Source organism: Mastigoproctus giganteus, chromosome 12 (assembly GCF_048544385.1).
Source record: "Mastigoproctus giganteus isolate SK-2022 chromosome 12, ASM4854438v1, whole genome shotgun sequence".
Taxonomy (NCBI): domain Eukaryota; kingdom Metazoa; phylum Arthropoda; class Arachnida; order Uropygi; family Thelyphonidae; genus Mastigoproctus; species Mastigoproctus giganteus.
Genome location: NC_143586.1, coordinates 2515091 through 2540813, shown reverse-complemented (window position 1 = coordinate 2540813; position 25723 = coordinate 2515091). Strand labels below are relative to the sequence as shown.

General features: G+C 41.7%; 1 protein-coding gene across 1 annotated transcript in view; it reads right to left on the bottom strand.

Annotated features, from left to right (window-relative positions):
• Positions 1-989: 989 nt before the first annotated feature.
• LOC150076631 (monocyte to macrophage differentiation factor 2-like) overlaps positions 990-25723 on the bottom strand; it is a 104421-nt gene continuing 79687 nt past the window's right edge. The window contains exons 4-7 of the mRNA XM_090386207.1: positions 12390-12464; positions 11591-11698; positions 10219-10288; positions 990-2221 (exon numbers count right to left, since the gene is read on the bottom strand). Coding sequence (XP_090242333.1) covers positions 2021-2221; positions 10219-10288; positions 11591-11698; positions 12390-12464 — 454 coding nt within the window. The 3' untranslated portion in view covers positions 990-2020. The remainder of the gene's footprint in view (positions 2222-10218; positions 10289-11590; positions 11699-12389; positions 12465-25723) is intronic.

The following is a 25723-nucleotide window of genomic DNA, read 5'->3' as shown; positions in this document are numbered from 1 at the left end:
GTCGGGGTCAGGGAACTTTGTTGCGTGAAATCGTGTTAAAATTATTATTATTTTTCTGTTTATACTCCGGGACGACCAAATGGTCAGAGGAGTTCACAAGATAGACAGAATACAAGAAACAGCACCATATTCAGCAGTCACGGGCTTGAACCCCGGTCACTCAAGGCACGTGTAATTATGCACCCGCGCGCCTGACCACTAGGCTACGGTGATCAGTAGGAGCCAAGAACAGAAGCTTATGTTTATTATTGTTTCTAATTATATTTCAGCAACTTGAAGAAAAGGTCGAGACCAGCGTTTTGGTTTGTACTGTGTTGGCAGTGGCAGATTAAGGATAGTTGGGGCCCCTAGGAAAATTATATTTGGGGGGGCCCCCCAAAAATAATAACAAAAAAAAGAATAAAAATAAATAAAAGTTATGCGGCAAATAATTGAAATTTTGTACTTTTCAATTTTTCGCTTAAATTAATCAAGATTTTTATGTTTGCTGAAAACAATCTATTTTAGAACACTATAGAAAAATGTCTTGCCTTGGGGCCCTCGAAAGTCTCGGGCCCCCCAGGCACGTGCCTCATTGCCTTAATGGGTAATCCGCCACTGTGTGTTGGGGATTATTAGGGTGATTCGCTTCTAGTTCTTTACATATTGTTCAAAATGAGGGGGAAAAATTTCCCCGACCGACACAACAACAACAACATTGAAGTGCAACTATTTCCCACGTACGAAGCTGCGCTGGCACTGACTCATTCCCCTGTCAGCTCATCTATTCCCCTGCGTTGAACGCGTTGTCCCTCGACTGTGCTAAGTGAGGAGAATGCAAAGTAAAAGAGAGCAAAGCAGGATAATGAAAGAAGGCGATTTATTGTCAAATTTCGATGGTTTACAACAAACAGCTCCGGTACAAAAGATGAAAAAATTGTGAAAAACGTTTCAAGATGAATTTAACCGGACAGGCGACAAGAAATTGTTCGCACACTCGGTTTCACACATGCGCAAAGTGCGCCGAATCCCATCCCAATTGGAAGGGAAACCTGACGTTGCTGTTCTACAAAAATCCCTTTGACTAGTGAACTCCGTACGATTTTACGGATTAATACGTCACTGCACGAGACAGCGATTTACAAAATGGACAGAGCCCCCGTCATATTAATTTCCATTAACCGAACAGACTGCCCTCAAGAGAACTTTCGGAACTGCGCCGAAGACGCGAGAACCGAACCCACACTCGAATGGCCACCGATCCAGATTGGCTTCGTGGGATCGCGTCCCCGTGACCACCGTCCGCTGCACTGTGCATCGGCTCACGCAACATTTCCGGACTTCAAAGTCTCCGCAGCGAATCTGGGGAATTCTTGAACTCGTCGGCTGCTTATGCGACGAGCAAATGACGGAGCAGTATGTTGGGTGCCCATCGGGGTGGTCATCGACGTGGCCAATACAGAGCGTCCAAGTCCTTTGTATTCGGAGTAAAACCGTTTGTTGCATCTGGAAGGACACTCCATTCGTTGCGATTCCAAACATTGCCTCCAACGGCGCTTAGAGGCCCCATCCCCGTCACGACCCCTACTTTAGAAGAAACGAAGGCTGGAGGGGGATGAGATTTCCCGACTAAAATCCGGCCAATACAAACAGAGGCGAATCCGATTTATCATTTTTGGAAATTGGCATTGCCGAGTAACAAAAACCGCCTTTTCAAAAATATCCCCACTTCTGCCAGCTTCCAACGTGCGCGGCACGTTTCTTTATAATTTGACCTCTCCGTTTAACATGGCGTGGCTCCGTAACACACGGCGCAGTCCTGACGAGCACGAAAATTAACTTCTTAAATAAAATCGGGCGTCCACAAGACTCGGACTTCCGAAGTCAGCTGAAATACCCCGACGGGCGGAGAACATCGCGTACGAGGGACAGGCAATAAATTAAGCACGACGATGATCCCCCCCCCCCCCCGAGATGTCTTTTGGTGAAAAGAGTGTTGCCCACGTGGTCGTCGAAGGTCGGGCTTCCTCGTGGATCTTCGTCAGTTTTCGGCAGGGAAACTGGTCTGCGCTCCGATCAGGTATTTACTGATGGCGTAGAAGTGGCACGTGGCGCCGACGTTCACAAACATGTGCCAGATGGCGTGCGCGCACGGTATCCTCCCATCCGACTTAAAGAACACGACCCCGAGGATGTACACAGCTCCTCCTAGCGACAGCTCTCGAAGACCGGAACATTCTCTCTGAAAGAATCGATTGCAATTTTATAAAATATGATCTTGAAAAAAAAAAAAAAAAAACTGAATAACGGGAAATTAAAAACAGTTTCGGATTTAAATAATGTTTATTTATTAAATAAAAGTTATATTTAAAATAATTTTAATACGTTTAATTTTTTTGCGATACTATTACAAAAAGACATAAAGACTTCCACATTTCTAATTAATTCTAATTTTTATTAAAATATTTAATTAAAACTCCGTTATTATCGACTGATAGACGTTACGAAGTAAACCCCTCTCTCTCTCTGTCTCTATCTATCTCTCGGTAATTATTAAAAACCGATAATTAATTATCGATAATTAATGAAAAATAGATACCGTAATTAATTATCGATTTTTGTAATCCGTTATATCGCTTTAAATGAATTGCTGCTAAAATCTGCAATATTGCTCGAGAAAGTTTTCTGGACTGTTCGTTGGGCCATTTTTATTAAGTTTACATCCATCGTTACATTTTATGGTTAATGAGCACTTCCGTGGCCGCATCTCGCGGAAAAGGGGATGGTTGGAATCATTGTTCATTCAGTTGACAGATCATTAAAGTAAAAAAAATAAATAGACGTGGACCCAAGGACGAACCTTGAGGGACATCTTGTGAAACAGTAAGCCAAGTTATAACGGCCAAGTAGCATCGCTATTTGCACACACAGTCCACAGTGGCAGCACTTTTATAAAGAGAAAGTATTTGGGAGACTTTTAAAATTTGTGCCTCAATCTTTCCTGTTGATAACAGGCTAGAGTTAAGTAAAATGTGGCTTAACGAAAGAACAGGCACATATTGTTCAGGATTTTCGCTAGCGAGAATAAGATGAGCATATGGCTGAGTCCAATGTGCTCACTGGAAGACCAGCCCTTCTGCCTCTGTCTCCCCTCCCTTGTCCTGTAAGCCCATAATGATGGTCCGTCTCAATTTCCACAAGTTTATTGGTGCCTGATTTGAGTATCCATCTCGTGGTATTACAGACTAACACCAGAATCCAACGGAACACTGCGGTGTGCCGCTTGTCTTGCAGCAATTGGGATCTGATTTGTTTCTTCAGGGAGGGGATTGCTCAGCCGAGGTTTTATTCTGCATTTCAGCCGATAACATTGAAATCTATAATCAAATGCAACTTCACGCGCCCACACTGATTCTGGATGCGCGCAGAATCAGTGTGGTGAAGTGTGCTTATAACTGCAATGTCTGGCCAAATCGGATATTGCGGTCAGGTTCACTTCTTTATAGGTTTTCTGTCGATCTTTAAAGTAAAGTCTAATTGTACATAAAATTATACAGGTTTCTGGGCACGTGCCTTTTTTCCCGTCCATTGAGATTCAAAGTAGAATGGCCAAATAGGATTTGTCGGCAGGCCTTAAATTTTGAGCGCGCACTTCACTAATAGCGAAATTCCTTTTGGGATTTTTGTTTTCTTTCATTAAAAAAATGCATTATTTTTTGAATAAAATAATGACAATGTTTACGTACAGTATTATAAAAAACAAATTAAATAATTCGGTGCATTTCAAAGAATTCCTTTGAGTTGGTTGTTTGTGTATTTACATCTGTATTTAAATACACAAACATCCAAATTATTGAAAGCATTCAGATTATGATGAGCACGCATAGCGAGAGTTAAGTGAAACTTCTTTAAAATCTTTTGAAACGTTTATTTTTTACAAGTTTATTACAAAGCTTGTACAGATCTCTCTTGTGTACTCAATAGAGGTGGTTTTGGTGGTCGCATTGCATGCATGCGTGCTCTATACGCTATCAGTCTTCGGCATATTCAATTATAATTTTTTATGAATTACGGTAGAGAAGGACGGAAGAAATATTTTGGTTTTAAATTTTTAAAATCGGACTGCTAGAAGCTGAGATATAGCGATTTGAAACGTAAACGCGACACGCGTGCGAGTGCACCGTCATCGCGCTGTAGGAGTACTGATTGCGTCATGCGTCGCTGCTACGTACGGCTTAAGTGATTTCGTGTCGCGTTTTCGTGACGATTTTTTGTCAATGCACGGACGCATGTGAAAACTGTTTTGGGTGCGCCAAAGAAGTTTCACCAAATAAATTCCATTTACGATAATGCGAAGTTCGTTCAATTCGGTGTATTCGATTCAATTTATTGATATAATTTTTTTTTCTTTATTTTTTTTTTTTTTTACCAATCGCAATAACAGCGTAACGCCTTACATTTGTGATTTACAGTTTGCTAGACAATTATTACACATAAATGTAAAATAATCTTCGGTAAATTAAATATTTATAAAATAAATGCAATACATATATAATCTTGAGTAGAAAAAATATTAAACACATACCATAAATAATAAGGTAGTATTAATAAATTAAAAAGAATAATATAATGCATTGAATAAAAGGAAAAGCATTAAAAAACAAATATAATTTTACTTCATCATCAACATGATAAATGTATTTTTTAATCGTTAAAATAATACAAAAAGAAACCTTACAGATGAAGGAATAATCGATGAAGAAACCTTAATTATGAATTATAAAATCAGATTATAATATTCATTTTAACGCTGTTTTTGCTAATAAAAATATCAATTTTATTTTCATTTAAAAATGCTGCTTTCTGTTGAAAATTTCAAATTTCAGATGTTTTGTTCTAAATTTGGTAAGATTATATAAGTTATGTTCCCTCAAAAGCCCAGGTGGACAATTAAAGTTGATACGTGAGAGTGGCAATGGAGCATCAATTTTACCTCGAAGCATCGAGTGTCGTACGATAGAATCAAGCATATTTCTTCTATCGCTCAAGTGGAGAGGTTGAATATTCTACAGCATTCTTTATAATTGTACAAATAAAAGTGTAGAGGCTAAATACCTGATGAGAATTTTTGCACCCTTTCTAACATATGAATATTGTTCTTTCCAAAAGGGGTCCACACCTGCGTTGCGTACTTCAGAATTCGTCGAACGAAAGAAGTATAAATCAGTTTTGGTATATCAAAACAGGCTCCTTTTATTAATCCAAGCATTTTAGATGCTGTGGCAGTTGTTTTAATAATATGAGAGGTGTAAAAGAACCATAACTGGTTCTTAATACCCCGAAATCCAAAATTTCGTGTATTCTTTTAATGTGTGCGGATTCCAAAATGTAATTTTAACAGATGACTAATTGTTTACGGGGACCAGTCATGGTACTGGCATGTCATTTATCGATATTCACATTTGATCCATGTCTTTTAATCTAGTTGAAAATCAATTTAATACCTTTTTGTAGTTCCTCACAGTCCATAGACTGGTTAAATCTCCCTGTACAATTTCATGTCATCAGCATAAGGATACTGAACTTGGCTTCCTGTACACATAAATAAAACTCTTGTTACGTACTTAGTACAGTTCTCTCTCCAGATTAACCCAAATAAATCTGCACAAATGGTGTTCTCGCTCAAATCACACCCAACTCAACTAAACCTGAAAATTCATGGAACCTCCATCCCTCTAGTAACCAAGCACAAAGATCTCGGGATCATCTTTGACCCTAAGCTCAGCTTTAAACACTATGTCTCAGATATTCACAACAAGGTCTGCCGATCCAGATGGCTTCTCAAACAACACCACCTTCATGTCACAGAGTGATATGAAGGAGATGTTGTTTGACAAGTTCATCCTTCAATATATTTACCGGTTTCTTCAGCCAGTCATTACCTATGGATCTGAAATGTGGGCGTCGGCAGCAAAAACCACGCTAAAAACCATCTCATCTGATGAGTACTGGCTTCTTCGCTGAGTGCTCTTCAAGCACAAATTTCCACCTCTCAGACATACTTCAGAAATGACCAAACTTCTAAACTGCAGAAAAGTCTGAGAGCGGATCTTCACCCTTCGCTTCCTCATCACCATTAAAATGATAGCGGGTGAAATCAATACGCCAAGTTTTTGTCAGATTTGTAATTGGAGAATCCCCCCGAAACCCTTGAGGGCCCTCCCTTCTTTACAGTCCGTGGCGTGGAGACTCAGGAAGAGTGACAGATTCCTGCCAATGGAGATGCTCCAAAACGTCCAAGATATGGATACTGACTACAAGAAATTCATTGAGGACAAAGCATACAGAAGACGGAGCAGTTCTCGTCTTTAACCGAGTGACTGTCACTGTTTTTGATGGGCTTGTTGATATTGTGAAAAAAAAATCAAAATCTGTTTTAATGTGTTTACAACTTATTTTTTTGTTGTTAGAGTTTTAGTTCGTTTCTATGTTAAACCCCTAGCATTTTTGCAGTTATGGGCATTGCATCAGGCACCCATGGAAAATTTACTTATTTTCGCTGATTGCAATAAAGATATTATAGATATGTAATAATACCGTTTTTGTTTTTTATTATTATATCATATTAATTGATCATTAATACAATAAATTAATTAATGTAATTAATTTATAATTATATTAATTGATTTATTGTATTAATGATATACAAATATCATTAAGAAATATACTAAATAGGAAATGGCCAAGAGAAGAGCCCTGTGGAACACCCCTCTGTATATTAATGTTTTCCGAATAAACGTCATTATAACAAATTATGCTTTTTTTTTTTTTTTTTTTAAATAGTCCTGAAACCACCTTAGAGCTAGTCCTGTTATAACCACTTCAGAAAACGTATCACATATTTCGTGGGAAACCGAATCAAAAGCTTTTTGAAGATCTAAATAAATATTGTAATGAAACCAAAAGTAATTCGTTCTTCTATATCCTTCCATCTTTGTGGTTCCGTTTGCAGTGGTTACAAGACCTTGTCACGATGCCTTTTTTCGTTCCGTGGTGAGTGCAGTATAGCTGTTCCTAGCCTGCCGCAGTGGCTCGACCTCACGCAAGGGCCCGGAACGTGCCCGCTGGAATGCCTTCTGCTTAGAGTGGACGAAGCATCGCTGACATTGGTATTCGGATGGTACCAAGGGAAAGCGAATCCCAGACTGGACATTGCCTGGTCTGGGATTCCTTCTCTTGATGGAGCAGTCAGATACGTTAGCGATAATATCTGTCACTTTCCTCTGGTGTTCATACACTACTTACATCGGGCATCTATAGTGCCACATGGAGGTTAGAAGGAGAGAAGTCCCAATCCGCCCGTTAAACCTCGTAGCGATTGAATTCATATCTAGTAATGGATGTGGCATGAATAGAACGGATGAAGTTGTATGTAATTGCCCTGTAGCCCGAGGTGGTCCAATCATCGTTGATCCGCCAACCGGAGACTTTTTGGGAAATTGATCTCCTAGCGATGGAAACATCGATGGTGGCTTCCCACAGGATATTTCAGAAGGTGAGCAAGTTGTTTGGCTGATTTCGTATGTCAAAAGGTGAGTTGGAGAGAAGTTCATCCAGGCGCTGTCCGTTGCGAATGCCCGCATTATCATTCGTTCTACTGAACCATGTGGGAGCGACAATTGACATCGGCTCCCATAACAATCTTGCTGTTAGGAAGTATGGTCAGGACTGCTTGAAAGCATCTAATGGCTATCATAATATCATCCCCCAGGTGGCAACACATAGAGATGAGATGATGTGGTAAGAGCCATGTGAGCACACACACCCCCCAGGCAGAGCAAAGAGAAGTGGTCTTGGTAACTGTGAGGTTTGAGCTGGGGTGTCATGGTGAGTGCAGTATAGCTGTTCCTAGCCTGTTCCTGACAGCCCATGGGGTGTCATGCTCTACTTGAACTACTATTTTGTAGGTTAGATGATAGCCTCTAACCTGTTTCGAGTGCGTGTATGGCTCCTGGAGGAGAATTATATCTTATATTCTCCTTGTCCACTTTTAATCTGATCTGGTCAACCCGAGCGCGTTGGGTATTAATCCGTAGGAATTTCATGGAATTTGTATTGTAGGATTTATTCTATGCTTCCATAGTTGGTTTTTTTTTTTTTTTTTTTTTTTGTTGGGTCCGCTTTGCTTTAAGACATATCGAACATTTGCTATCTTGAGTTGAAACACCTGGGGGAAAAAAACAAAGATGAGTTGCAGATAATAAACCGCAACTCAAAGCTGCATTTACACAGTTGGATAGCCTTGGAAGACTCTTACCAGCAAACACCATACAGCTATTCAGCAACCTAAATATCAACCCTGAAAAGCTTTGCACATGCAAATCATACAATATTAACTCCTTGAAAACTCCTACTTGCAAATACAGATGTAAGAAAACAGATACAGCACCTTGTGATGGCAGACACGAGCCAGTGGACTTTAGGAATCCCGACCTCATCAAGAAATATATGTCCTACCCACCCCACTCTGCTTCCACAGAAGAAACAGACTTCTGGAAACAGTAAAATGAACTCTCCAGTTTTTATTTCTATTGCACTGTACCGCTGTCATACCTGTTGTCTCACGTTTTACGCTGTTCTGTTGTTAATACTCGTGTTTGAATCTCCCATTTCTGTACGTTAAATCAGAAGGTATGCTTCAAATGTAACAGTATTAAGATTTTACCTGTTTATACTAATTAAGTGGTAAAAGCCTCAGCAGATGTCTACTAACTCAAGCATTGTATATTTTAGATAAGATGTATTTCATGTACGTATTTTAAAATTGTATTACGCATTGTAACATAATTGAATATGTATCATCACCCCTGGCCAGTGGCTGTAACCGAGTGTCTCCTAGGAGAAATAATAATAATATTTGGAATCTAGCTTAGCGCTCTTACATTTGGCACAGACAAAATCACAATCTTCTTTGGGCGTTCGATTAAACTGTGGCCTTTTTGAGCACAATGACCGCAGGTGTGCTCTGTCTGGGAGCAATGCGTGCGTTGTCTGCCCAAATCGGCAACACCCAAAGCACTTTGGGTCAGGAACATGTTCTCTAAAGCGGTGGCTGCCCCATTTGACGAAGATACGATCCTGTAGTTTGAGGGCAAGCCACGCTTTGGGAGAAGCTTCCACCTCCCAATTACCGAGATGTGTCGACGAAGTTTAGACAACCAGCTGTACGGGGGTGAAATCAAGCTTAATAAACTGAATAATAATAATAATAAGTTCGTGCGATATTTAAGTTTGATCCAATCCTTGACTCCTTGGGCACCATAAATGTCTCGCAGGTTTATGCAATCTCCTTGACAACCTGATCGAGTGCTAGCTCTGTGTCCATATCATAAATGAGTATGGGGTCGTTAAAGCTGAAGCCCCCCAAGAGGGGGGGGGGCTTTAGCTTTAAGGACCAAGGTTGCGGTTGACGGATTGGATTGCGCCTCTTGTTTAGCCGCTGTCTCCATTATCACTCCCATATTGCGCGTCTTTCGGATAGACTTTATTCAAGTTGTTTTGAGGCATTTGCAAGCTTGATTACTACCATTGACTTCACCGCCTAGCTGGTATCGAGATGAGATTCTGGTGTTGGTTTCAGCAGTACCAGATTGAGCTCCTGAATTATGGTTTTCTTCTTCTGTTGCTTTCTTCTAGATGGTTCATTGTGTTCAGTCGTAGGGGTGCTTAGGACGTCCGCGTAGGAACCGGGGAGCCCTGTGGCATTTGATTTTAATTCATTAGTCATGGCTTTTCATTTAGCTTTTGTCCTTTCCTGTTCCACGTGCAAGTCCAGAAGAATATGTCCCATACAGAGCCAAACTTGGGGTATTTCGCCTCGTAGTGATTCTGTTTGAGGGTTTCTCCATAAGCGTCTCCAGATCTAGCCTTAGGGAGAGAACCTGATCGGCAATTGCTCTCTCGGCACGGCTGTAAGGTGTCTGTGTCAGAGCTAGTAGCCCGCTCATCTTCCAAGTCTTCATGGGCAGCGCTTATGGTTGGTAGTTCGTTATCTGATTTCTGTGGACGTTTTTTGGTTGATGTTGTCATATTCTCCTTGTGTCTCCTGTGACGCCAGGTTGTTTCTCGCTGTGGTCACCAGCAGTGCTGGAGGTGGTTCGACAATGTTATTGTTATATTTTTAAAGTGAATTCGATGAATTTATTTTATTTCTCGGCGGTTATTTTCGAGGTCACTTACCATGTAAATCATAGCAGCAGCGGGGGTCACTCCCATGACGAGGTAGAAGGTCGTTTCCAGGACTTTATATCTGAAAAGACATCAAAGACGACCAGCGCGCAATAATAAGTGGTTTTATTCGGAAAATGAATTACAATTGCCCTGACACAGCATGCATGCATGCACGTGCCAGGCTTTTATCAAACAGTCTTCCAAAATATTTAAACATAAGCTTAAATATTTTAAATGAATTCAAATATTTTTTAAATATTTAAATATTAATAACTAAATATTGTACATTCGACATTAAATATTATTTTAAAATACTTAAGTCGTAAATGATTTAAGTAAATGTCTTTATTCTTTTAAATATTGTAATATTCTTAAATCAATAAAGACCAAATGACGCGAACTTTTTCTGCACCCCCAAAAATATACAGCAAAATCCGGTTACAAAATCCGGGGAGGGGGGCATTCGCTTGAAGGAAAGTATGGATTTTTAAAACGTACGGCAAAAGAATTCGATATGCTCCTCCCACACACACACACATCGTGCAATTCGGGGGGGGGGGATAAAAATCATACAAAAAGAAAATTGGGGGCAGTATCGAAAGAGGGTGGCCTCCTTTGCTCGCGATTCCAATCGTTCACTTTCATTGACATAAGCGCGTCACTCATCGGCAAAAAAGGAGATCGGAATCAGCAATCGAATTCAGCTCGCTGAACTCCTATATTTTCGGCTGCACCATTAATGAGGGATGAAAAGTTTTGACGTTTTCATACGTGAAAAGGAATATAATAAGTTGAGTCTAATTTTCTCGATTGCACTTCCTCTTATAAATAAAATATATTTTTACCTCTCTGAAGAAAACAAAAAAAATCTTTATTTTTGTAGTACGCTTAATTTTATTTATTTATTTATTACGGATTTTTAAAAGGTTGACATTTAAGCGTAACAAACGAGAAATTCCTGTTATGAAAGAGCAAAAAAAACGCGGCAGATTTTTTGGAAAAACAGAGATTATTTGCTGTTCCCCTTTCCAATCAGAAGAATAATTTTTGGAAAATATTTAACGAGCCCGTGACATCGCGAGAGCCCCAAACAACGCGGGGTTAAATCGTTCCTTAATACCGTTATTCTTTTTGATCATTCCAAGGTTTACATTGCGTTATTCTGCGCTACACATATTTACAGCCCTGGCGGATATAGAATCGGATGTTCTTGAAAAGGTCCCCCCTCGCCCCAGCCGCAAAAGACTAAAACGACGGACAGCACTTTAGGGTAGCAAAATGTAATTTCGGCCCACATTGGCCCCTCCTTGATGCGCAGTTGGAGAGCCCGGAGGTTTTTTTCATTTTTTTAATAATTTTAGGGAACTTTCGTGGAGCTTACCTTTCGTGGAAGAAGTATTGGTAGGAGATTCCGAGAAGGGCCATAAACCACACGAGCCACCAGAGATTCTGTCCCCAGAAGTTCGGTTCCATTTCCTTCAGTAGTAACCTGCGAATACAACGCCAGAAGTCAAAGCCTCTCGTGGATCGTCAATTGTTCAGAATTTACATCAAAACTTACTTATTCAAAGAAAAAGGACTCATCTCGCTTGTTGGAACTGTCCAACATGCGAGATCAGTCCAACGTTTTGTTCATCGCGGTTCGGTCTGTAAAACCAATTTCAAAATTTAGAATAAAATGAGCGATCGTAACTCCATCGAACAGGAGGTTCCTGCATTTGGGCTCCAATATTTGTTCAGTCACTCGCGGAAAGCTCAGCATGTGCTCTTGGGCCGCCGTGACACGTCTCTTTACCCCCCTAACACGGACCACAACCTGCGCAGCTGACCGACACTTTCAAGCAACCACCTCTTTTCTTCGTAAAAGTTCGCCGTAGGGAGTCAAATATTGGATCCACACCCGATTTTTAAAATTTTATTTCATAAACGGGACACCGACGTGGCAATTTTTCTTTTTACACGTAAGGGCCACGTGGGAGTAGAAGAGTTTCCCCGATAAGGACTGCCAGAATATTACTGCGTATCCACGAGCACTTCGCTGCGGTCGCGATTTATTTAAGTTTTCCGTTTTCTTTAATTACTTGGAGAGCGAATCCGCGTCGTTGGTCACTGACCGATCCGCAATCATACGCGGGTAGCCGACCACTGCGGTTGAGAAAGTTGCGCAGAAAACCACTTACCAAGGGGTGTAGGAGGCTGCGATGAACACATAGATAACAGCTCGGTCACAGCGATGCAGAATTTCCTTGAGGACCCTACAACAAAAAAGAGAAGTACGTAGTTAGCGAGGACAGCACGCGGGGTTTCAAAGTCAAGTATTTATTTTAATCGTTTATATCAGATGCCAGCAAGGTCTCACCCCGGGACAGCGCGATGCTAAAAGGCTCCCACAGGTAGGAAGTTTGCAAAGGAAGCAAACAAACTTTGCAGTTCGTTTTTGAGGACGTCGTAAAAAATAAGTTTTGAAGATTTCCAGAGAAGTCTTGAAGGACTTCATTGAAGTTTCCCTTTTTTTTCTTTTTTCTGTTTTTTTTTTGTGAACGAAAAGGAAACCCCACCCTCAGAACAATTTGACAGGGAGGAGGAGGAATTTATTCTTCGCTTGGCTCACTTGGTAGATATTTTTGGGCATATGGATGGGGTAAATCGAGCCGAATTATTAAATTAACAAAATCCATCGTGATGAAGCAAAGGTTTAAGTTCGTTAAGCTTCATTTGTCGGACCACCCCCACGGGCTTATTAAGGGAAGACACGATTTCTTTTTGTTAGATGTTGGCGCATTGACTTCTGTGGCCATAATGCACCTCCCAAGGATCTTTCACTACTCTGATCCAAGCCCGAGGCGGAATTCGAACCCGCGACCTTTGGGTTGCCAGGCAGGCACGTTACCCACCCGGCTAGCCCGGTCGGCGATTTCACATCGAAGGTTCATTTCGTTTCGATGTCCGCAAAAGTTCGTTCAAATTCTGGATTACTTTTGGAATTAGCGATTTTAAAGTAGTGTCGTCGACTCCATATTAGTTGGTGCATGTATTTTTGTGGCTAAATTTTAAGGGAGTGAGAAGTTATTAACGTTTTCTAATTTTGCTTTGTACAGACATGCTACCCCGCTGTTGTTTGTATGTAATGGCCGCTCCCACTGTAGTTCTGCCTGTGGTATGTCTTGTAATGATTTTTATAGTGTCAGTTAATACTGTTCCTGCTGCTTGTTAGTTTGATTAACTGTACTTTTGGAACACTGGGGAAATTGTTATTATTTCTATAAAAAATTCTACTCACTACAAAGAAGACTATGGGGTTCTTAGTATTGTTGCCACATTTAGCGAGAAATTAATTAGCAAATGGTCGGCCATTGCTTCTTCCGGAAACAAGTCACGTGAACAGTGCTTTCTCCTGTGATTGGTTGCTGGAATTCCTGGATTTGAGAACTGCCACACCCTATATTTTAATTAGGCTGCTGCCTATTTGCTTAAATCTATAATCCCCTTATTTCATAATGTGTTATACAGTATAATGAGTGGAATTAATTCAATTGTCTCCACAAACAGTATAGTTAATTAGTGCTTTGGAAACTTGACCAAAACCTTAAGATCGTAACAGCGCGCTATTCGCAGCGCCACCTAGCAACTGTGCTGCGAACTTGCTCCTCAAGTGCAAATTAAAATTTATATCCTCAGACAGCCCAACCCCTAGCCCAACAAACTGCTGGTTTTCGTCATTGCTGCATTTCATCGCTACGCTTGTGCTTTGCTTTTCATCCTGCACTCCCTCCACCTGAGATGAGCGGGAGGGAAAGTTCCAGTTCTGCTAGTGAGGAGGAGCCTGAAACAGTTCCGGAGAATCCCCCTCCAACTAGTGCCCCGCCAAAGACCCAGCTCAAGAGCGGATATCTCTCGATGAAAAAGAAGAAGGCCAACAAGAAAACTAAGGAGACCATTGAGACATGGGCTGTTCGGAGTTTGTGACCCAAGATGAGGGGCAACCACTGGCATTGGCCCCTGACCAAAGCCCTGTTGCTGAACCCACCGATGCTGCTCCTACTTCTGGGGCAATATCACACCGACAGCCCTTGCCAACGCTATCGCAGCTGGGTTAAAATCCTCTCCTAGACTGGGGATACCTCCTCCATCTAGTGTCCCGGAAGGTGAACCCACTTCAGAGCCAGCTACCCTTCACCAAATAATCTCTCGACTTAGTAGGCAGTTGATCGCATTCCTAAACCACGACTCCAGTCGCTTCACCAGAAGTGCAGGAGTTGTGGTCCACCCTTGAGTCAATTACAACTGAGCTCCTCATTGACAATGAGAGGCTCAAAGCTGTGAATGAAGAACTTCGGTCCAAAACTGTAGTCCTGGAAAAGGTCATTGATGCTATTGGCAAGCCCTAAAATTATACTAAAGCTGACCCTGACTATATTGAGACTCTGTGCTCCCCTGGGCCTGCTGCGGATGTCACTTCTTATGCTGCTGCAGTGAAGTCGGGGACAGGAGCCCCTTGACCATGGCATGATACAAACTCTCCATGTGCACCACCCAGAGAAGAAGCCACTGTATCTACTACTGTTGAGAGCAAGTGATACCTCGGAGCTCAAGACTAGCAATGACGTCAAAGATCTGGTGCAAATCACTATAAGGGCTGATTTTAAGAATCTAAAAGTGAAATCCCTGAGACCCATTAGGAACAAAGGAGTCCTACTGGAGACCGCAACAAAAGAAGACCTAACAAGTATTCCCACATGTGGTACTCTCACAAATGCAGGAGTGGTCATAGCTCCTCCTAAAAAGTCAAATCCGTCAATCGTAGTGTACGATGTTCCAAAGCATATTTCCAACGATGAACTACTTGAGGATCTGTTCCACAGAAACCTAATGGACCGAGGATTCTCCTGGGAGGAAGTTAAGGCTGAGACCACATTTAGGTTTGCAACAAAATCAAAATCCAGCTCTACAGAACACAAAGTAATTAGCTTCTCCCCAAGGATTTACAGAACCGTCCTCTCTACAGATAGATTATTCCTTGGTTGCAGCGCACACCGGTTTCGTCCGTTTACAATTATCACAAGGTGTTTCCTATGTCTGGGATATGGGCATACCTCCCAACACTGCTCCCACAAATCTCCATCCTGCGGGCATTGTGCCAGGAGTGAGCATGTCCAAGCAGAATGTCCCTACCGTGATGAAGAGCCCTCTTGCGTGAATTGTAAAAGGAACAGGCGAACACATAACCATTCTCTCCGGGATATTTTATGCCCAGAATACCAAAGGGCTCTGGAACTCGTAAGACTAAGGACCGCCGATGCCTAAACCAACAAGAAATACCGGTTGTCTCCCCGCTCCAGTCCTGCCCACTCTTTCTGGAAGCCTAAGTGGAGCCCCCGTATCTCAATCTCAAACTAAATACTTGCGAATGATGCAAACAAATGGGCAAAGGTCCTGCACAGTTGCGGATGAAATACGCCAGGCCACTGAGGAGCATTCAATTGATATTGTTCTGATTCAAGAGCCGTATGCTGCAAGAATACAACCTCATCCAACCTCTAAAATTACTGGCTTTTCCATACACACTCGAGTCATTCAACCTGTCCCAGTGGACCCTAAAACATGTATAGCAGTCATAAATAGGGAACTCAATGTCCTGATTATCCCGGGCCTCTGCAATCAGTTCTCCACCTGTATCCAGATTACATATACAGATCAATCATTCTATCTGATGTCACTCTACAGCCCTCCCTCAGGTAACATCAATGAAGCACTAAACTTTTTGGAATTCACCCTGAATTTTATTGGCTCCAAACAATTCCTGGTTGCATCTGACTTGAATGCAAAATCCCCCTTCTGGCACAGTGCGGTTGCCGATGGCCATGGCCAGCTTCTTGAGGACTTTGTCCTCAGCCAAAATCTTATTATCCATAACCAGCCTAGCCAGTTCACTACTTACTCTAGACGTACTGCACTCAAAACAGTACAAACCAAGTTATCCACTATTCAACGTTGCTTTCTCCTCAGCCTACTTCACGTTTGCCGAACAGTATCAACTCCAGCTTTACAGACTCTTGCAGGCACCATACCACTTGACTTGCATGTTGTGTTTAGAGGGCTTTGCTTTTACATCCGCAAAGGCATTTCCGTGGAATTTCAGGGAATCATTGTTAACCCTCAGACTGATCCCAAAACTGAGCGAACCAGATGCTGGAATTTGTTAGTGAATACCTGGCAGAATAGATGGAATTCTACCGAAAAAGGAGCTATCACCAAAAACTTCGTTCCCGACGTAACTGCACTACTTGCATCATCCACCAGAAAATGGTTTTCACCCTCACTGTTTACCTCCTACATACTAACTGGGCATGGTTCGCTTAACGCAAAACTCTACCAATTCAGACTTTCCAATACAGTCTCCTGTCGATGTGGGCTACCGGAAGACTCTCCTCACGTACTTTTTGAATGCTCCATTTACGATGATCTAAGATCGGCTCTTAAGGCAACAGTACCAAACTTGTGTCCCGGAGGTGAGAAGATACTCATTTCTGTCAACAATTTCCAGGCCCTTCAAACCTTCTGCAATGCTGCTTTTAATCGCAGGAAGGCTCTCAACCTCAATGTTAATTCAAGAAATGAAACTGAAAATGCATCATAAATCATAATACAACTGTGCGCTGCCTCGTCGTCCTGATGACGTCATATACAAAATTGTTGTGGCTTTCAAGAACACACAAAGATTTTGACAGATGCTGCACTTCTCTGACTCATCCTTTATCAAGACTCTCTTCAACTAAACCTCTGCTCAGTGATACCGTCATCTACCAGGGACTTCTGACACCACTCCAGATTAACAGAATTCAGAATTATATCTAGAACTTGTTCCTGCCGATCATGATTGAATGACATTACAACTTCTGTTTGACAATACACCTTTTCTCTTTGTGGACCACTTTGGGCAGCACTGCATACAGATGTGGGCAAGAAATGGATAAAGATTTTATTTTTATTTTTTTTTTTTTTACTTTATGCTATTCTCATCCTTATTTCTTCGTCTTCTGCTGTCCTTTCTCCTGGGAGTGTGTGTGTGTGTGTGTGTGTGTGTGTGTGTGTGTGTGTGTGTGTGTGTGTGTGTGTGTGTGTGTGTGTGTGTGTGTGCGCGCTGTTGCCGGCTTGCTGGCGCGGGGTTCTTTTGAATGGCTCCAAATCCTCTTTGGACATTCAGTACGTGACTGTTGAGGTTGGCCATGGTTCTTGCGCAGTTGTGGCCTACCTCCCCGTGGTGTAGACGGACACTGGGCAGGCTTTCCAGGTGATCGCCTGCCTGGTGACAAAACGGCCAGAAACAACTAAACAACACAACAACACACACACTGCACGAACATAACGTTACACACATTTCTGGCCTGTTACAGTGCTTTCTGTAACCATCACAGTGTACAAAGACGGAGATGAACTTTCGTTCAGGTGCCGTCCTACATAAGATACTATACATGTCTACATGTCTACTTACTCTAGCTCCACTGGTGAATCTAATATTGACTTAACTCTCTCTACAAAGGACCTACGTCAGTCAGTGAGCTGCTGAGAGGTAACTCCAGATCTGACTGTTAGAAACCATAGAGCCATACTGTTCCATCTTGACTTGATTCCACCGAGAAACAACAACAGAGCAAGGCCAACTGATTTCAATAGATTCTCTTCGAGAAACGTCAATTGGGAAGCATATGACAGCTCCATAGAACTAGACTTTCCAAATATAGACCCATCACAGATGGACTCGCTAAATGCAGAGGACTTGACCACCTTTATCCAGCATTCCATACTCAGAGCCTCATACAGGTCCTCAAGGAAGAAGGTGTTCTGCCCAGCAATCTGCCCATGGTGGACACGGGAACTTACCATCCTTCGTAAGTCAGTCCGCTCTGCGCGCAGGAACTACCAGCAACACCGTGATTGGCCAGCTCCTGATGTCGAACGCCTTCATAGGGATTATATCGGCAAAACGAATGAGCATACCGAGGCAATTGCAGCCAGAAAGAGAGAAACTTGGGAAAATTTCGTAAAAGAAACCAACCGTACAAATCCATGGGGCCTGGCATATAAGATCTTGAGAGAGAAAACTTTCTCCCCAGAAATATTCAACATTGTTTAAGTAGACGATCAGGAAACTAAGTGTTGGCAGGATTCTGCCAACCTTATTCTAGACAAACTGTTTCCACCTGATGACAGCTCTGAGGATCACCCAGAACATTCAGCAATTATATAGCAAAAGAGCAAGCTGACCCATTCACACTAGAAGAACTGGGAGCAGTCCTTAAAAACATCAATGCCAAAAAGTGTCCAGGCCTTGACCTAATAGAATACATCTTCATCATCCGCTTTCACACACTGCAGCCGCAGTATCTACTCCTTCTCTTCAATAAATGCTTGGATGAAGGATGTTTCGCAAAAGAATGGAAGTTTGCCCTCCTTTGCCTCATCAAGAAGCCTCACAAACCACCAACAGACCCCCGCAGCTTCCAGCCTATTGCTCTGCAGGCTAACGTTGGTAAGGTCCTTGAGCGACTCATGGCTCTCAGGGTTGTCTCCATGCTACAAATGCACGATTTGGTCTCACCATGCCAGTATGGCTTCACCCGTGGAAGGTCGTGTGAAGAAGCTCTTTCCGATTTGGTCTTACATATTGAAATTTCTGAAGAAAAATTCGAATTGGCCATCTTCATAGACTTCGAAGGAGCCTTTGACACCGTCTGGTGGGACAGTGCTTTGGCAAGCCTTCGAACTGCCGCTTGCCCCCGGAAATTATACAGCCTCTTCCAGAATTATTTTTCCGACCGAGCAGTTATTCTCACGTCAAAATTCCAGCAAGTCACCAGATCAGTAAATCGAGGTTGTCCCAAGGGTCAGTCCTGGGCCCCTCATTTGGAATATAGTCCTCCAAGACTGACTCTCCCGCACCTTCAAGAATGCGAAAATTGTGGCCTTCGCTGATGATCTCACAGTGGTGGTGTCAGGGCAATCACGGAACGCCATCGAAGAAAACGCAAACCAGGTCCTCGACGATCTCTCAACTTGGGCCGCACTTAATAAGTTGCATATCAACCCAACAAAAACTAAAATGATGATATTCAAGAATAGACTGGATCTCAGGCGCCCACCGCAGGTAAAGATATTTAATGCTCAACTGGCAATCGTCACCGAAACCAAGGTACTTCGAGTGATTATTGACCACAAACTCAGCTTTCTCCCACATCTTGTTAATCTAAGAAACAAAGTTAAGAGAATCTCAGGAACCATCATACGCATCTCTAAGAATGATTGGGGACTCTCCAAAATGTCCCTTCGGTTGTATTACAACGCAGTATTTTTACCAATTGTGACCTATGCAGCCGGAGCCTGGTTCCATCGGGTAACTCTTGTAAAGATGCGAGACAAGCTTGGAACCATCCAGAGGTCAATGTTAATGGCAATCTGCCGAGTGTAGAACGGTCTCCACTCCTGCCATTCAGGTCACTGCGGGAGCACTTCCCCTCGATCTACATGTCATCTTCCGTGGATTGTGCTTCCCAATTACGAGAAATATCCCAACAAGGATCCTCGATATTGAGGTTAATCTGGATGCTGACCCCAAGGCTGAGATGACGCGTTGCTACAACGAGCTCTTCAACATTTGGCAAACTCGATGGCATAATTCAACACTGGGCATTGTCAAAAGAAGGTTCCTACCTGATATAACCTACACTGCTACTAAATCTGTACAGTCTTGGTTCACCCCTTCACTAGAAACTTCATACCTAATTACTGTTCGAGTGCATTACGTATGCTGATCTGAGACACAACCTTGTCAGCTGTACACAGATCTCTGACGAGCATCTAGAGCTCTTCCTACAGAACCCGAACAACCTCCCTGCACTGCAAACCTACTCAGCTGAAGTCTTTAAGCGCAGACGAAGGATTAACAGGCCCCCAGTGGCAAACATCGAGGACCCAGCAGTGAACTGAAACCGATCATGAATCCCCCCCCTCGTCCTGCTACACGAGCTGTGGAGCTTCTTTCTGCGGCCTGTGTGCAGGAAGGAAAACAGCATCTTTCTCTCTCCGCCTTTTATTTCTTTCCTTTTTTCTCTTCTTTTTTTTTTCCCCATCTCTTCTTTTCTCTTCGCGTTCTACAAGCAGTCACATTTTTTTTTTTTTTTTTGGTTTTTTTCTCTCTTTTCTTTTGCGTTCTTAATTAAGGGTTGCTTTTTATTTTTTTATTTTATTTTGCATTTTTATTATTTTTTATTTATTTATTTTTATTTTATATTATTATTTTGTTAAAATATTTTTTTATCTTATTTTTTTTATTTTATTATTATTTTTTATTTTTTTTATATTATTTTGTTTTGTTGTTTCGTGTTCTACAGTAATATCACATTTTTTATTTTATTTACTTATTTTTTTCCCTCACTCCTTATTGCGTTCTTCAGGGTTGCTGTCACAGTCTTTTTTTTTTTTTTAATTATTATTATTTTTTTGTTTGTTTCACGTTTTACAGTGATATCATTTTTTTTTTTTTTTTTTTTTGCACCACGGGAAAATCTAAAATTTTTTTTTTTTTTTTTTTTTTCTCTATCCTCTGGACTGGACCCCTAGAAGAATCTGGTCCACTTTTTGGCAACATCAGGTGGGTCAGAGTCTCTCTTAAGACAATACTTTACAAGGACTGGCCCACTTTACCGTGGTGTGAACGAGTACCCAGAATCATCTGTTCAGGTGATTGATGCTTCTGGGTAGCCAAGTGGCCAGAACAGAACAACAGAACCGTGTTCCTGGATGTAGCAGCAGCTTTCGACAACGTCTCAATCCCAGCTATAACAGTAATCCTCAAGGAGAATTTCCTCATTCCAAGAAGTACTTTAAGCATTCTCACTAACACCCTTCAAGAAAGACAAATTATCGCAATACACGGGAAACAAACAGCATCTTACTGTATCTCCAGGGGAGTACCTCAAGGGGGCGTATTGTCCGCCACCTTCTTCGCAATAGCACTAGCCCCATTTTTAGCTCAAAACTGTGAGCAATTTATTACATATGCTGACGATTTGAAATTTTTTGTAATCTCTAAAGAACAAGAAACTGTACCCCATCTATCAGAGGAAGCAAACAAGGCAATGAGGAAGCTAGAAGAATATCTGCACTACATTGGCCTGAAACTTAATGAAAATAAAACTCCCCAAATTATCTTCACCAACAGAAAGAAGAAAAACGAAATCACGATCTATGTGAACAATGTACCAGAGTCCAAAAATCCCCCGCACATGTTGACCTTGGCCTTAAGTGGGATGAAGGATTAAACTTCATACCTCACTTCGAACACATTAGGAAAAAGACATACGCAGCACTGTGGAGCACTAGACAAGAACTCACGTGTCTCCGAAGCCCTCATCTCATGATCCAATACATCCTTAAATGCGTTACACCGATTCCGTTGTACGCATCGACTATCTGGTCATCGGCCCCCGAGAACAACATCAAGGCCTTCTTAGGAGTAGAATACTGGCTCCTGAGATGGCTAAACAAGATCGCCGGGAAACCGTTTACCATCTGAAGAGCGGTCTTGTCTGTCAATCTGGACATCACACCCTGGAAGTACATCATCACAACCAGAAACATCTTAACTCTGGCAAAGCTACTAACGGAGAGAATAGATTCGCCCAAAGTGGGAAACGTGATCAATCGCCCCCGGATGATACGACCGAGAATAAACAGAGAAGAACCAAGTGTCAAGTGCCAACTGACTCAATTGGACTCTCTGGGGAGATTCTTCCTTCCCAGCAAATACTGTGAATTGTTTTAATAATTTAAATATAGATGCAGAGAAACTATGTACAGACAAAATGTATGGGACAGAAATCTTTGGTAATGTGTATCGGCAAGTATAAATATAATAAGAAGACTAATTTAATAATTTATATAATAATATTTAGCATTTAACAACCATTCGCAATTAATTAAACCAACTTAACAATTAATTCATTAACCACATATTCTGTGTTTTTGCATCTCCAAATTTTGTAAATAAGTTCGTGTAAATATGCTCGTAAATACTGATATAATGTAACCACACCCTCTAGCCACGTGCTGTCTATGGGTGTCTCGTAAGAGAAATAAACAGATAATAATAATAATAATAATAAACAGATAATAATAATAATAATAATAATAATAATAATAATAATAAAAAACACACACACAGAATACACACAAACCGACGTCACACACACACATCTGGCTCATTTGTAGTGATAGTAGGCGGAGTTGAACTAACGTTCTAGGAGCCGCCCCTTATAAAAACACATGTCCACATTGCTTCGATGTCAAAGCCTCACATCGGAGGCTTTGACATCGAAGATTATTTCAAAATCATTTTAAATCCCGATCCAGTTTTTCCAATAATCTTCGATGCTCTATCTTGTCAAAAGCTTGGCTTAAATCGAGGAAAACGGCGCCAGAGATATCTTAGTTACAAAAGAAATCGCGTCTTCTCGTAATAAACCGTTGGGGGTTGTCCGACAAATGAAGCTTAAATTACTTGGAAAAGAGAGAAATGTCCCGTAACTATTAAAGGTAATGAATACTCTCTTAAACAAGAAGTTTGTGTACCACAGGGTTCATCCTTGGGCCCTTTTAATCATATGAAATTATATGATTAAACGAAAATAGCGCTGAATGTATAAAGGTTAAATGACGCAGAGCTTCATTTGACATTAGTTTGGTGCTTGAGGTTGTCACAGACATTCTCTCAGATATGCCAGACAAGCTGCACTTGCTACCTGGGAGTCTAAAACGCTGATGGAACTGATATTCGGGTGACACTCAAATCAAGTGGACCCAATTTCGGCGAAGTCCGGACCGTCTGTGACAGCCAAATCCTCTGCTTGCACCTTCACGATGGTGGAACTGTTAGTAATCCTGGGTATAACCTCCATGCACAAGTACATGGTGGGTGACCACCCAGGTGTGAACCAACGTAAGCAGGGGTCGAGGTGTGGCGCCCACACCACATGGAGGAACGCCGCCCCTCTATGTTACCAGGCAGTACTAGGTGCTAGATGACTCTCATCAACCGGTACAATACCACCACTTTGCTTATTGGAGGCTTGAAGTGGTGGAACCCATGTTTAGTCTCCAGAGCTAAGTTCCAGTCAATGCTTTCCCATCTCTTCCATCATGCAGTATGACTGACGACTTTTGAGGTTATGATGAACATCGTGGCGAGATCCAAACCTCCTTACTTTTCGAGGGTACAGCACTAAAACGGAGTTCGCAGGCCGGACGATAGTTAGTACACCGGACTGAACCTATTGGTAACTCTCTAGGAGGATTCCGGATCAGCTAGTGTATAATCTTGCTACCTCTACTCTGCCAGATAGTGACTGGAGGGAGTCCGAGTAGTGTGTATGCGGGAGCATTGTCGAGGCCACATTATGTCAAGGATCTGGGTATACCCTTACCATGTGTACGGCATATCCAAAAATTTCATTACTTCATACAGCATGTCACACCCACTTTTTCTTACTATTGAATACACCAGGAATTGTCAAACTAATAGAGCAAGCTTATCTGTGAAAAGATCTAAACCTCCCAAACACTTCCTAATTCATTTCACAAATATACGTGGTCTCAATTCTAATCTCAACGATGTCCATTTCCACTTGCAGTCTGCCAAACCCCATGTACTTTTTCTAACAAAATCTCAGTTATCGGTTGATTCAACAACTGCTCATCTCAGTTGCCCAAATCATTCGCTGTATGATTCCTTTCGCGTCAAAGGTGGAACTTGTGCATATGTCCGTCCCAATATTCCCTGTCAGAGAATTGGTAATTTGCAATCTCCTCTCTTTTATCTTCATTGGCTTAAAATCTCTCTACCTCATTGTGTCAAATTCATCTGTTGTCTCTACCGTTCTCCCAACTCCACTAATCACTTGCAGCTCTTTGACTTCCTCTCTTTGCAACTTGACTTTCTCCAGTCCAACTTTCCTAACAGTGAGGTAATTTTCCTTGGTGATTTTAATGTTCACAACTCCAGCTGGCTTCCGTTTTCTAGTCACACTGACCCATCTGGTCGAGATACTGAGGCTTTTGCAATTATTAATGACCTTGCACAGATTGTTCATTTACCTACAAGAATACCGGACATCCTAACCGTACAGGCAACACGCTTGATCTTTTACTCACAAACAACCCTTCTAAGTACAAGGTCGAAGTGAGAGGTCCTTTAGGCACTTCAGATCACAACTTGGTGATTGTCTCTTCTCCAATGGAACCTTTATCTCATGGCTATTCCCAACCTTTGTGTTGTTTGGCATTACAAGAATGCAAAATGGGATGACCTGCGAGATTTCTTTTATTCTTTTCCTTGGTTGGATTACTGTTTCAAAACTTCTGATGTCAACGTTTGCTGAGATCGTGTCAGTGAAATTATTCTTGTAGGAATGCAATCCTTTATTCCACACACCACTTTAAAATCTCGTCCTTTTTCTAAACCTTGGTTTTCCAATAAATGTGCTAAGGCTGTTCAAGAGAAGAATGTTGCATATTTTAATTGGCTTGTTTCTAATTCTTCAGTTTCATTTTCTGCCTACACCAAAGCTCGCAACAATTGTAAAGCAGTTATTAATCAGTCCAAACTAGATTTTGAACAGGCTAAGAGTAGAAAACTTGCTTCTTGCCCTAATGGTAGCCGAGCATTCTGGTCTCTTGCCAAAGCTATTGGCCGCAACTTTTGCCCATCTCTGCTCCCACCTCTGTGCAAACCAGACGGTTTTGTTGTCACTTCAGCCAAGGATAAAGCTGACTTGCTAGCATCCCGTTTTACTTCCAACTCCTGTATTAATGATCTTGATAAAACACTTCCCACCATTCCCAACACGCTCCATTCAATGCCTCCTGTGGTCTTCCGTCAAAAGGATATCAGAAGGATTTTGATGAATCTTGATGCTAAGAAAGCTCAAGGTCCTGATGGTATTTCTCCACTTGTTCTCAAAACGTGTGCTCCTGAACTTACTCCTATTCTTTGCCGCCTTTTTTCACTTTCTTATTCCAAAGGTGTTTTTCTTTCTGCTTGGAAATTTGCTCATATCCAGCTAGTTCCTAAAAAGGGTGGTAAATCCCTCCCATCCAATTATCGTCCCATTGCAATTACTTCTACTCTTTCTAAAGCAATGGAGAAATCAATTAACCGCCAACTCTTAAACTACTTAGAAACCTTCTGTCTGATCAACGATCGCCAGTATGGATTCCGTCAGTGTCGATCCATTGGTGATGTTCTGGCTTATGTTACCCATTTATGGACAAGTTCAATGGAAAGGTTCGGTGAAACACAAGTAGTTGCTCTTGACATATCAAAGGCTTTCGATCGTGTTTAGCATAAAGGTCTTCTAAACAAGGTTCCATCTTATGGTTTGCCAACTGTTTTTAGTAATTGGTTATCCAGTTTTCTCTCTGATCGTTCACTGAGGGTGATGGTAGACGGCTCTCTGTCTTC